General features: G+C 32.4%; 1 protein-coding gene across 1 annotated transcript in view; it reads right to left on the reverse strand.

Moving 5' to 3' along the window:
• Window positions 1–1,321: 1,321 nt before the first annotated feature.
• XPO1 (exportin 1) overlaps window positions 1,322–14,363 on the reverse strand; it is a 69,296-nt gene continuing 56,254 nt past the window's right edge. Inside the window, exons 15-25 of the mRNA XM_044663366.1 lie at window positions 13,279–13,435; window positions 13,030–13,193; window positions 12,200–12,334; window positions 10,160–10,343; window positions 9,629–9,735; window positions 7,193–7,387; window positions 5,464–5,632; window positions 4,268–4,402; window positions 4,004–4,163; window positions 3,820–3,916; window positions 1,322–1,591 (exon numbers count right to left, since the gene is read on the reverse strand). Of these exons, the coding sequence (XP_044519301.1) occupies window positions 1,445–1,591; window positions 3,820–3,916; window positions 4,004–4,163; window positions 4,268–4,402; window positions 5,464–5,632; window positions 7,193–7,387; window positions 9,629–9,735; window positions 10,160–10,343; window positions 12,200–12,334; window positions 13,030–13,193; window positions 13,279–13,435 (1,650 nt within the window). The 3' untranslated portion in view covers window positions 1,322–1,444. The remainder of the gene's footprint in view (window positions 1,592–3,819; window positions 3,917–4,003; window positions 4,164–4,267; window positions 4,403–5,463; window positions 5,633–7,192; window positions 7,388–9,628; window positions 9,736–10,159; window positions 10,344–12,199; window positions 12,335–13,029; window positions 13,194–13,278; window positions 13,436–14,363) is intronic.

Raw genomic sequence — 14,363 nt, forward strand, 5'->3', positions numbered from 1 at the left:
CTTTCCTATACCCCTTTTATCCAAGATTTTCTTTCCCCAAGTCCCGGTCCTTTCTAATCACTGACCCACCCACATCCCAAACTCCAATTTTCAGGTCTACCTCACCTCCCTACCGCCTCTTCAATGAGATTATAGAATTCAGTTGGAAGCAATCCCTAGATATTAAAGGTAAACTAAATGGTATGAATTTTTTAAAGATACTAATGTATGCATTTACAAAGACAACTAGTTTTCCTGAAATTCTACCAAGTTAATTTTGGTTGACAAGTTCTATTTCTTTACTTCCATCTGACAGAAAAAAAGGGGAAAGGTCTCTACAAGGACACACCTATCAAATTTTGTGTTTTATAATAGGTTGATAATCTATTTGGATATATAAAATGTTTCTGCAATTACACAGATTGATTTAAAAGCTACATTTTCCTTTCTATTGTACAGCTTTGTTTTTGTCCCAGTTTCCAAACTTTCTTTACCTTAAGTTTTGACTCAACACAAAGATGACCACTTCCAATAATACATCAATAATTTTGAGTCAATAAAGGAAAAATAAATGTAAACCAAGTTTATTTTGCTTTTAAGTAGTGTTCTTAAAGCACTACAGCATGGTAAACAATGTAAATTAGTATAAGTCATCTCAAAAGCCAGAGTTTTTTAATGAGTTGTTAAAAAGATGCAGCCTATTCTAACAGGATAAATATTTTTAACCATTTCACTTCGAGTTAATGAAGGCTCACAAATGAGCAACACTCCTCATTGAGGAAAACAAAAAGCTGTTGTCGACAAAGCGACAGCACACACACACAAACAAAAAGAACTGTGTAAAAATAACTAACTGTGTTCCCATACTCTTTGAAGTTGCTTTACAATGGGATGATATGCACATGATCTTGCTGCAAACTTGCCATACAGACTTGTAATACATGTAGTCTAGCCATCCAATTCAGTCCAAGTTGTGCTACCTTTTAAGACAATGCAGCACTATAATAATCCTTTAACAACGCAATTGTTTTACTCATTACCTTTTCTTCTAGACTGAAATATAGGCTAGAAAGAAAATGCTCCCTAATTAAAAATTGGTTTTGTTACAGGAAAAAATTGTATAATTTTGCAATAGAATTTACAAGTATATTTTTTTCAAATTCAATTTGCTTCTTCCCCCCCATCCCAGCCACAAAATGGGCATGAAGTAATATTGTTTTTTAAAATGCCTTAATTCTCAACTTCATGCAAATCTAAATAAAGATGACCAAAACAAAAGCTTAACATTGGAAGGATATTTCACAGAAAATTTCTTATACAAAAAACACATAAGAAAAAGGGCCACTAGGTGACATTTTAATTTACAAATTGGCATCATTTTGGTCAACAAATATCCAAATGCTGTTTTCTTCTACCACAACGAAGCAGCTGTACAGAAAAAAGACAGCATAACTTGTTTTGATTTTTAATCGCACATTTCTTCAGGAATTTCATGTGGATTAAGGATGCCAGGGACAGACATCTGAAGTTTATGTTTCTCTTCCTGAGCCTGTCGAAGGGCTGTTTCTCTTTCTTCTAAAAACAGGTCAGATGTATCTTCACCTGCAAATTCCTGTAAAAAGGGTCATTTAAAATGTTTATTTCACACATTATACTCAAATTTTAATATAATGAGAATGCCACCATTAAAAAGTTTGTCCAGTGTAAAGCCATAATTAAACAGTATTTCCCATATGAATTTTGCAGGCTAGTGAAAGCCTAACCACTATCTTCAACACAGCTAAATCAGCATGGCAAATCCTAAAGGCTAGGCTGTTGAAATTTTTGTTTTATAGATTAACCATTGCCTCTAGAGATAGTAATTGCCACAAGAGATAGTAGAATTAAAAGTACATTAAGCTAAGTAAAAAAATTTTCATCTCCTTGAAAGAGGTATTAATATAATTTTTCAGACAGTGAAATAGTTTATATACAGGTATCCAAAAGTCTTAAATTGCACCCTTAAAGTTATTAAACATAAAACACCCAAATAAAAGCAAATAAAATGTTCCCTTTCTCTTTCAGAGTATGTTTTACTTAGCAGTATGAAAATCTGATTTTTATGAGCAAGAATATGAGTTGAAAACAATTTAGATGTAGAATTATTCAATATAACCTCTTCCTTTTGTAGAAGAGGAAGTCAAGGTACAGACAATTGATGCAACTTTCCATGATCACATTTATATAGTGCTTAATACTATAGAGCAAAATCAGTATTCAAATCTGGTTTCCTATACACCAAAATCTATTTTTTGCACTATATCATACTATTCACTAACAGAGAAGGCATTTATATAAGTTTATCATTACTCCCATTTTTACAGATGAAGAAACTTGAAAATAAAAATAGGCTAAGTGATTTGACCAGGATCATAGGGACTTTGTCTGTACCAGGATTCAAACTCAGTTCTCCCTGGCCTGGCTCCAAGTTCAATAATATCCACATGGTCTTTTCACTATAAAATTTTAACATGAATGTTCTTAGCTCCCTTACAGGTAACTCTTATGTGATGTGAAAAACAATATAAAATTAAGTATTTAGTGTACAGTAGTAGTATTAAATTCAAATAGAATTGTGAGTTGTTAAACCACATGTATGGGAGCAGCTAGGTGGCTCAGTGGATAAGGAGCTATTGAGATGGGAAATTCTGGGTTCAAATCTAATCTCCAACACTTCCTAGCTGTGTGATCCTGAACAAGTCACTTAACTCCTGTTACTTGGCCTTTACTAGTCTCCTGCCTTGGAACCAATAAATAGGATAGATTTGTAAGATGGGAGGTAAGGGTTTTAAAGATACAAACAAAAATCCCACCCATGTATGAAGATACTTTTAAGGCCACACATTGTCATGACTTGTGTTTTATAATTTTCCTTTTGTTAAAATAATTAAACTAAAAATACTAAAACTTAATCTTAGAATTTTAAAAAATATTATCTCAATTTCTGAATAATAGCCCTTAACGGCTAATGAATTTTAATATACTGTGAAGTTTTAAGGTAGAAACTTTTGTTGTTTGATGAAGACCTTGTTTCACTGTTTGTTGTGTGGCTTTCTTAGTATGCCTAAGAGGAAGAATACATGCAATCATTATAACTCAAGACCTTGGTTCAATACTTCAGACTGGAAGTTTTCTTTATTTGAATCATCTTGCCTTCCTTTAAATGACATTCATCTTGACTATAATGGCTTAAAGTCCTAAATGAATACAAAGAGTACACTGGTACATTACTCCCCCTATGATTTTTCAATAAATTTGAACAGTTTAATTTAACCTATAGATACATACACAAAAACGAGAAAAAGCAACCTATTAAGCTGAATACGAATGATAATTTCCAGTTTCCATTGAAACATGATCTTTTAATGTAAAATTATATAGCTCAGTTTTTTGGCCAATTGCAACAGTGTGGAGAATTCAATGTAATATAAATTAAACAGGAAATAAATTTCTTCACATTTTATTACTACCTGCCTCCTTTTAAAAACTTCTGGTCCCAGGTTGGCATGGAATAAAAATCTTCCTAATTTATCCAAGGGCATATCCTGATTCCCTGTCTTTCTAACTACTCAAAATGAGGGACCAATCTTCAATTGAGAAACAGGATCCAAATAGAGAATAATATCTGACACATGTAACTTTGCTTTGGTAGATATCATTAAAAACAAAAAACACCCATCTAACATCTAATTAATTTTTCTATTAAAAATAAAATGATTTCTTGAAACTAAAATGATTTTGCCTCCTGGCTACACTCCATAGTAATGAAATTGGTATCACAAGAAAATCAGAGTAACATACCTTTATCTGTACCAGGAAATCCCTAAGGTGTTCTTTGAAGGCAGGGATATCTTGATTTAAACTGAAGAGTCCTGTTACAAACAGTTTAACTTGGGCACTGAAAAGTAAAAATACTGATGAAATCATCAACATTTCTACAAATTGTGTTCAAAACACAAATTTTAAAAAGACTATATATACTTACTCCTGCAAGTGAGGGAAAGCAGATTTGAGAAGATTAGCCACATACTCCTGAATAAACATTTGGTTGTTAACTGGATTTCCGGGATTTAATGGTGTACTTATTTTTCCTTCTTCTACTAAATTAAACATGTATGCAAGAATTGAAGCATGCATCGTTAAGCCTGTAGACAATATGAAAATTATCAATATTTAGAGGCTAAAATCATAGATGGTATCTATTATAGAATTCAGAACTTGACCCCTTTTCATGTTCTCAAAATCTTACCAGCAGTATGTGAGGTGTCTGTTACAACTGAAAAGATATGCTGAAGGATATCACAGAAATAGGTCTGATAGAAACTCTGAGCAGCAGTTTCTTCTTGTGCAACATTTTGCAAGAGTGTAAAAAGTATCTGTAGGCCTAAAATATATAGAACAAAATATAATCAGTCTTCATGATAATACAGAAGACACACAATACTGATTGATATGTTGAAAGGGCAAACTACTACATATGCATTATATTCTCTTCTTTCAATAATCTTATGTTTTTGAAAACAAACCATGTAAAAAAAAATAATTTAACATGACTTTATTGGAATCACTCAATATGCTTTCTATTACAAAATTCTTCAACTAAAATTTGCCTTTTGAACAATTTCAACCCAAGTGACACCAAAAAGTATGATTAATACAGCTATTAGTGAAGGTTAAAGCATAGAAATATTTTACAGATGTTTTTCATACAGGTACTCAAGAAATGTGAAGGGAAATTTAAAAAGGAAAGAAAAGCAGAGCGGTATTAAAAGACGTGGGATTTAATAAGTGTTATGAATTAGAAAGATTGTATACATTTTTCAGGATTTCTTTTGGGAGGTGGGTGGAAAGAAGGGTATTGGGAGAATTTAAAAATTAAATTTAAATAAATTTTTGCTAGAATTTCAGTTTCAGTTCAATTCTTCCCCTGTACTATATACCACTGAATGGAAGATAGCCAAGACTTAAGTTAGCACATGCTTATCTGCTTTTCAAAGTGAAAACAGTGTAATAAAGCGGTTCCATTTATTTTATCAATTCTTTGATATTCTATAAACTAAATGAATACTGTTTGCTCTAATCTCATATTTAGAGATCTAACTGGCAGAGTAAAATTAAGATAGATTCCTATGGGGCAGTTAGATGGCCCAGTGGGTAGAGCCAGGCCTTTACAGGAGGTCCTGGATTCAAATTTGAGCCCAGACACTGCCTAGCCATTTGACCCTGGGCAAGTCTCTTAACTCCATCCTTGCCTAGCCCTTACCACTTTTTTGCTTTGGAATACTTTGGATACTTACTGATTCTAAGATGGAAGGTAAGGGTTAAAAACAGAGTAAGACTCCTGTTACTCTTGGAGTTCATGAGTAATAAACACTTCAAGATAGCAGAGTAAATATTAAAAAGTCCTGGAGAGGGTATGGGAGACTTTATATATATATTCTTTACCTGTATCTGCAACATTCCTCATAGTATGCTTGAAAGCCCAGATAATGGAATCCAAAACTAACTTAAATTGTGCAGGTGGAATGGCCAGGAATGCTGGGAAACAATGAGAATTTACAGCCTGAAGTAGTAAGAAAAAGTTTGTTCTGTGTTCAGGATATTCTTCAAAGTCCTACAGATAAAAGATTTAAAAAAAAAAAAAAAAAAAAAAAAAGGTTAGATGCCACTGGTCTATTACCTAATGGGTTTAATTTATCACCTCTACAAGTATTTATATACAAACAGTTTTGGGGACAACTTTTTTAAAGAACAAAGAATGAAGTGTCAAGGGGGTAAATGAAAAACATGAGGCTTGTGCCAGGAATTATGCTATGTGCATGAGACCAAATTAACCAAGATCTAAAGCACCTGGTTAATTCCTAGGAACATTATATAATATACTATTATTCTTAAGCAGATCTCAATTTGGTAATGTATGACAGTATGCCATTTTGAAATCTTTATGTATCAACAAATATACTTTATTAATAAAAATTGCAGGTATGTCTCCTAAATTTCCTAAAAACCAAGCACATTAAATTAATAGAAGTTATCTTTGTTGGAAAAAAATGTTAGTTAAGAAGGATCAAATGATAATGCTGGCACGTCACTATGAAACATTTGTATGGTCACTGGTCACCAAAGGATCCTTGGCAAACAACAGTTTAAAGAATACAAAACATAGTAATGGACAGAACCCCAAATAGCTGCATTTTCACATGCCATTCTTATTCATACTTCATGAGAGAGAAGACATCATAATGTTTTCTAGATATCATCTACGCCTAATCCATATTTAAGAATTCTACCTTTTTATACAATATAGGTGTCAAGTATCCTATGATAATACTCGCATTATAAATTAGCAGTTTGAGGGCTTATTTCTGTGTATATTTCATAACATCACACTTGTAAGCACAAAATTATCTGGAGAACAAATTATTTGTACTCATTAAATATCCTAAATCAGGGAGAAAAATCAAAACAAGTATTGGGATTTGAGCTCACTCTGAGCAAATAGTAGAGAACAGTCAACTATAGGTTTGTGAAAAGGCAGGGGCCACTGATACATATGGCCCAACCATTATGGAAATCAGTTTGGAGTTATGTTCCAAATTAACAATTTTAGGAAATGTGGAGAAAAGAGAAGAAGAAAAAAACTGCATGGTAAATGTTTTTCTCAGAATTGTGAATAACCTACCAATCCAGTGGTATGGAGATGATTTAGAGTTAGAAGGGACCACAGATGTTTTAAGTAAAACTCTCTCTATGTTCCAAAAAAATTGGTAAGAAAGAACACTATTTATACCTAAGTATTCATAACAGGCTATTTAGTTTACAAAAAACTGGAAACAAAGTGAAAACTTGTTGACTGAGGGATAAGACTAAAATTATAGTCTATAAATATTTACTTGGTATCTATACTTGAAATAATGTTATTGAGAACTATCTGGTGAGGAATTCAGAATGATCACAATCACAATCACTTTAAAGATAAATATAAAAAACATGAGAGTTCAAGTCAATGCAATGAACAACTTTCCCAAGGAATAATGATTTGTTACACCTCTTTCTTTAGTCTACATGCAGACAAAAGAATAAGGACCAAAGTCAATGCTCCCCATTTATAGGACCTGTTATACCTATACAAGTTTTTGTCCCTAACAAGATCTAGCAAACAGAAGTAGCATACCTTATTTATCATATTTAATGTGCATTCGAAAACAGCATCAAATATCTGAGGTATTTCAGTTGTTATGTGTCCCCCTAATTTGTTGACAATGATAGCCATAGTACTAAGTACTTCTGGTTCTCTAGCAGCTGGAACATTTCTCTGATAATCAATCAGAACTGCATCTAACAAAGGAGGAACAAAATTTTCTGCTACCTGTTAAAAGACAAGAAAAACAAAATTTTCATCATTGATCCTGGGAATTTCCTGAATCATTCCCTATTTTTACAGCAGTCAAACCTAATTATTTTAGAAAAAATCTAGAGGAATTCCTCTTAAAGTTCTATTGCATTAAATGTGATAAAATCTTGTTGGTACTTTCTAATTCAAATCTTATATAACCATATATAACATATAACCAAGAAACATGCAGCAGTCTTAGGATGATCATTTTAAAATTATGATAAAAATCTATTTACCAAGTATGATCATGAATTATAGGTGTAGGGACAAAATGTAAGAGAAGTTATCTGTAAAATTGGGGGGGGGGGAAGGCTGTATGGTAGCAGATTTAGTTCTGAGTGAACCCCACCCTGACAAGCTTACTCCAGACTAGGAGGGTTCCCTGTAGTTCCTTCAAACCTTTCCTGCCCTCAAACAGTAAACTTGCTCTATATCAGCATTTCCTTTGTGATGCTAGATAAGAACTTAGTTGAATAAAAGATCTGGCTGATTAAAAAAATCATTTATAAGAAAGTGTTAGATCCCTCAACTTAAAACCTTGCATAAGTTACCTTTGAAAACAAGTCAAAACAATCAATTTGCTAAGTGCTTTTTGAATTAGTAGCCATATAATCTTTCTATTTTACATAATGAGGAATGTGGGTGGTATAGTACAATTGTCTTAGTTTCCTCATCTACCAAAATAAGCTTCAGAAGGAAATAGCAAAACTATTCCAGTATCTTTTCCAAGAAAACCCAAATGGTTTCATTCACAAAGTCAGAAATGACTGAAAAAGAATTGTAAATACACATACACTTCTCCACCCATCCAGACCATTTAAATGAGATATCTTAACAATTCATGTTTAATATACTTATAAGGCTTTTAAAGTATTTCCATGTAAGCATAGAACTCATTGAATGTAATAATTTTAATAAAATTTGCCTAGATTATCACCCAGACTAATGGTTCCACAGACACATTTTCAATTCTTGACAAAACCAATATTATAAACTGCGTGGAGTTTAGAAATCATCTACCCAATACAAATGTAAAGATTATTTCTTAGACGCAATCTTTCCTTTTACAAAAAATGCTATCCACATTGAGAGAAAGAATTATTGGAATAGAAATGCAAAAGCAAAACATATGACATCACTTATGACATGTATGTCATATGATTTGGGGTTTAGGCTTTTAAAAATGGCTCTATAGCAAAAATGAATAATATGGAAATAGGTTATCAAGTGATAACATTTGTACAACCCAGTGGAATTGCTTGTTGGCTCTGGAAGAAGGGAGGGAAAGAAAATGAATCACGTAAACATAAAAGAAATCTTCCCTCTAACTTAATAGTCCTAGTTTTGCCACCTGGAACCTCAAAATAATCTATTCTCTTTCTTCTTAAACATTTTAAGAGCAATTTCTCTCCCCCCACCCCGCCGCCTTGCCTAAATATCCTCAAGTCTACTTTAATTCTAATCTCCATGTGATATGGGTTCAAAAACCCTTATTTGTATTCTCCCTAAAAGCCTATTTCATCCTACATTTAAAGCTGCTTTTTTAAGGAAACAAAGTTTCAAAAGTTTAGAAATGATTCTCCAGGCAAATTGTCTTCTTTAAACATCTTCCCTTCCTCAAAATGGAAGTTTTAGTTCAGAAATAATTTTAGAAAATATAATCCTCAAAAAATGGTTTCCCTCCAAATTTCAGCTACATGTAAATTCTCTTAACTTAAGGGCTTTCAATTATTTTATCTGTAATGGTCCTTTATGTGCCCTGGTTGGCTGAGAACTTCTCCCATGCTTCTAATAAAATATCTTTGAAGTTTCACCTCACATCCAAATTAGTAAAGAAAAAAAAAAAAAAGTAAATGATTCCAGAGGGACAAGAAAGTTTTTCTTACCTCTTGACCCAGAGATGATAAAACAGAGAGGTGCAAAATAATTATACATCTATTTATTTTAGACAGAGTCAACACATGGCTATTTTTTTCTGACTATACTAAAAAGAATTTTAAAAATTCATTCCAAACATTGAAGAACTCAGTTTTCTAATGAAATTTATACGATTCAGGGGAGTCTTTTCTTGTAATCCTTTTAGAATTGTAATTATCAAATGTACAATTTAACATTCACAGAGTGACATACATATATCACTTAAACTTCATAACAATGTTGAGTATTACAGATACTCCCTAAGGAGAATAACAACAAAATGAAATTCCTACTTACCATCTGTGGATCATTAGACCGGCTCACCCAACCAGATATTAATTTTAAAGTTTCCCTTTTTACTGTTCGCATACTTCTAATCAAGGGTTGTTTTGTAACCATTTCACCTAAAAAAACAAAACAAAACAAAAAAAAAAACCAACCCACAAATATAAAAAGTCTAGATCTCTTCAGCAATTCTTTGCCTATCACCTCATCATAGTTGGTTATTAGATACGACCAGCTTTTAGCTATGTCTTTTACTAGGAACTAGATAGCATTTAAAAATAGGTTTTTCTAGGACAAAACACCCCCCCCCCCGGAAGTTTCTTAATATATGCTTAAGACTAGGGAGAAATATAACCTCAATTTCCATATTATTTCATGCACAATGGACATTAACATACTGTTCTAATTTCCAGAAAATAAGTCTTCTTTTAGACAACTAAAAGAACTAATCTGGGCCATCTTGTACACAAAGCAAAAGGAAATATACTTATGCTAGAAATATTTTCTACTTACTCCAATAAAAATTAATTTAGAAGCACTTACCATTGGCCTGGATAGCTGCAGAAATATTTTCACTGAGGCACTTGTACACATTAAGCATATCTAAATAAATCCGTCCAAGTTGAATTACAAAGGGGTGGCCAACAGCTTTACATGCTCTTACATTTGTTTTCAAAATACTTCCAAGCTGCTTAACTGTTTCAGGATCCTTAAGTATATCCACATTCTATAAGAAACAAATTATTCCATTTGGATAAGATTAAGCAATCTGACATACTCTAAACCAAAAATAATGTAGCACAAATATATAGGGTATCATTGTAGACAAATTTTTAGTAGTAAGAGAAATGTAATAAAGAATACTATATATTCTTCATCTGTACCTAATTCAAAAAACAAATATTATTGTGTACAGGATAATACAACATTCCCAGTCTTTAATACTGACAATCCTAAAAATATGTCACAAAAAAGCCATTCACAATCTAATTTAATTCAATTCATTATCTAGAGCAGTGATTCCCAAAGTGGGTGCTACTGCCCCCAGCAGGTGCTGCAGCAGTGATAGCCACAGATGCATTTGTCTTATCTATTAATTGCTATTAAAATTTAAAAAATAATAATAATAATTTCCAGGAGGCTAAGTAATATTTTTTCTGGAAAGGGGGCAGTAGGCCAAAAAAGTTTGGGAACCACTGATCTAGAGTATAGGACTGGTTTGTCATTTTAAAATATAAATCCTTATGTCAATGTACTAAATTGAAAATATAACAGGCATAAATATATGATGTAAAACATTAACATGTTAATATAGTATAAGTATTTAAAGTTTAATGGGAAAGAAAACAGTACATAGTGAGATTTTTTCCAATCATAAGAGGTTCCAAATCAAGCCCAGGCACAAAATGATATTCCTAGTGAAAATACTACCATACGAACAAAAATTGGACTTTAAAATGAATTTTTAAATGCCCAGCTGCAACCTTGTCCTGAACATAGTATACATTTAATTGTATGTGTATATTTTTGAATATATTCTTACAAATAAAAAATGCTAAGAAGTTTTTTGTATTAGTATTTACTTCTTATAAATCAAAATTGATCCTATCAAAATATGTTGAAATTTCATTCTTAATTTTGGTCCAACCAATCAACCCAATATGTCTCATTAAAACAACAACAACAACAACAAAAAAAAACCCTGTAGTACCAAATCAAACATTGTCTTCCCAAATAGAACACATTTCTCCATGAACATTTATAGTTAAAATATATCCTTTATGAACAACTTCTTGCACACAAATCATTGTAGCAGACTTGCCACATATGCCCTAATTATAACAAAGTTTAAAAAGTAAACCTAAGGGAATGGTATTTTAATTTTTCTGGTTCCAGTGTTACAACTTCCAAAGAATCTTTTCAGTTTTCACGCTACTTCCATTCATTCATACACTCTTCAGCCAAACCTGTCATCTTATTGTTTATTCCCAACATGATATTCTATTCTCCATACTTTTCTTATACATAAGATTTCCCCAATCCAGTAGTAATGCACTTTCTCATTCTCAATCTCTTAAAAACCTTTAGTTTCTTCAAAGCTAAATGTCTCTTGGTCAACTACTTCACCAATTACCACAGCAAACTATTTATTATCTAGACAATTATGTTTTTCATCCATGTTTTCTTTTTGGCGTGGATAATCAGAAAAATTCATTTGCATCACTGTAGATTTCACTAAGAATTTCTGTAGCACTGTCCAGGTATCAATACAAATAAATAATGGCAAATAGCATTTTAGAGAAATTCAAATAATTTTTGATAAAGAGCACTTTTACTTGAATTTTCCCCATGACAATGAGGAATAAATAATTTTCTGTATGACAAAAATCATTGACCTGGTAAATGAAGTTAACTGCTCTAATTGAACCTATAATGCAATTTTAAAAAATTCTCATGTACCACACATAAGAACACTATTTAGGATGGATTTTTTTCTGTCTATAGATAGTTCAAGAATCCTTGACAATTTATTAGGATAAGTTTCTTCTGAAATTAATCAAGGAAATGAAAAAGAACACTTACTTTTGTGGCTTGCTGAATTATGCTGTCCCACACCTGATTAGGAAGTAGCATATATTTTTCTATCAAATGTTCTTGCACTGTTTGATCAGTTTGTGCACCAATCATGTATCCAACAGCTTCATAAAACGTGTGAACCTAGTATGGAAAATGAAATTAAACACCAATTTTTGGTGCTTTTCATATTATTGTTTTCCTACTCAATCCACATTAAGTTTGTTCCACAATAATAACCTCTTTAGGGGGCAGTAGCTGGGTGATTCAGTAGATTGAGAGCCAGGCCCAGAGAGGGAAGGTCCTGGGTTCAAATCTTGCCTCAGACACTTCCTGTGTGACTCTGGGCAAGTCACTTAACCCCCCATTGCTCAGCCTTTTCTGCTCTTTTGCCTACCAACCACAGTATTGATTCTAAGATGGAAGGTAAGGGTTTAAAAAACAAACAAACAAAAAACCTCTTTAGGAGACATTTTTTATTTTCTATCCATGCTAGATCATTTCCAAGCAGATAGTAACTTATACACAAGATATCCCCAATCCGGAGTCAGTTACTGAAAGATTTTTAGAATATCACAAAAATTTCTCACGCCCATAGGCTAAAAAACAATTATGTTTACAATACAAATTTTTATATTTAAGTTCTATCCTTATAAAGATCTCAACATTAGAAAAGCAGAACAATGCTTGCTTCAGGGATCCATTTCATCAAAGGAACCACAACCGAACATAGCAACTGCCTAAACTAGCAACTGTTGTTATGTAGTCCCATTTCTCTCCCATTATCAGTGAGATGCTTTATAAAAAAAAGCTGGTTTTGACCAGCTCTCAAAACATACCTGCTGAGGCTGAAGATCACAAATGATAGTGTTAATGTTGTTCAAAATTTCATCAATGAATGGCATTACTTCTCCAACCTGAACCTGAACAAAATGCCTGCGGCATTTTTGTGCTATTTTTATGAAGGTATCACAGGCCATATCCTGGACACCATCGTGAGTTTCTAAATAAAGACAATAAAAGTATTTAAGCATGCTTTATTCTCACAAAAAGAAATTTTAAAAATTCAGAATGAGAATTTTTTTTACCATGCATGAATTCAAATAACTTGTTGACCACGGTCTTCAAAAATTTCCAATGAGCTCTCAAAAACCTTGGATATTGACCTACTATGTACATGATATTTGATGCAATAATAGCTTTATTATCTTTGCCTCTTTTCTGTTCACATAATCCTAAAAGATCCTGTAATTTAAAAAAAATCTCATTTAGAGAATACTTACAACCAGGTAAGTTTTCTCACAATCAGGTTGAAACTAATTATACCTACATTAAAGGAGCTTTTTAATATACTTCACAAACCAATAATCATATTACCCTCTATCACTAAACACATACTTGTATCATACACATATAGAAAGGGAAAACAAAAGGTTAAAGTGTGTAGAAATATGCTACTGCCATTGTTGTTCTTACTGGGGGTAAGAGTCAGAAAAACTTCAACATTACCTAAAGCACTAAGAGTCTGCTGTTATGGACTTCTATGTCCTAAATTGGGACAACAGGAACTAAAATCCCACCTGGTATATCAGTTAAGCATAGGGGTGAAAGTATATTAAATTTAAGGATTTTTAGACCTAAATGAGATATGTGCCTTTAGAGTAAGTGTTTTACATCTTTTTTGTTTCAATAAGTCCATCTTTGGTAGCCTATGAACCTGATTCTTAGAAAATTTTGAAATGCATGAACTAAGGTAGGATTATAAATAGGAATATCTGGTACTAAACCATAGTTAACAAAATCTTAAAAACATCTTCACAGACCCTAGATTAAAACCCCAACTTAAAGCATCACCTTTAATGACAGCTAGAGATATGTTCCATTTTAAACAGTTCTTTCCTAGGTACATGGATGATTTCTAAAGTTATCTTACCTCTTCCTGATCTAGGGAGTGTGAGAAGGCAGCAGTCACAGTGCCCATTCACACAGCATTATTTAAACAAAAAATACAGGTTCTAAGACTTGATGAATTATGTTAGTTATCCTACCATCATTTCTGATCACAGTAATCTTTAAATATATGTGAGGCTTTAAGATGTATATCTTGCTTTCTTTGTAACAAAATTCTGAATTAAAATGCCATATCCTCTTTACAGATTAGTAAAATCCAACA

Source organism: Gracilinanus agilis, chromosome 2, assembly GCF_016433145.1.
Source record: "Gracilinanus agilis isolate LMUSP501 chromosome 2, AgileGrace, whole genome shotgun sequence".
NCBI classification, from domain to species: Eukaryota; Metazoa; Chordata; class Mammalia; order Didelphimorphia; family Didelphidae; genus Gracilinanus; species Gracilinanus agilis.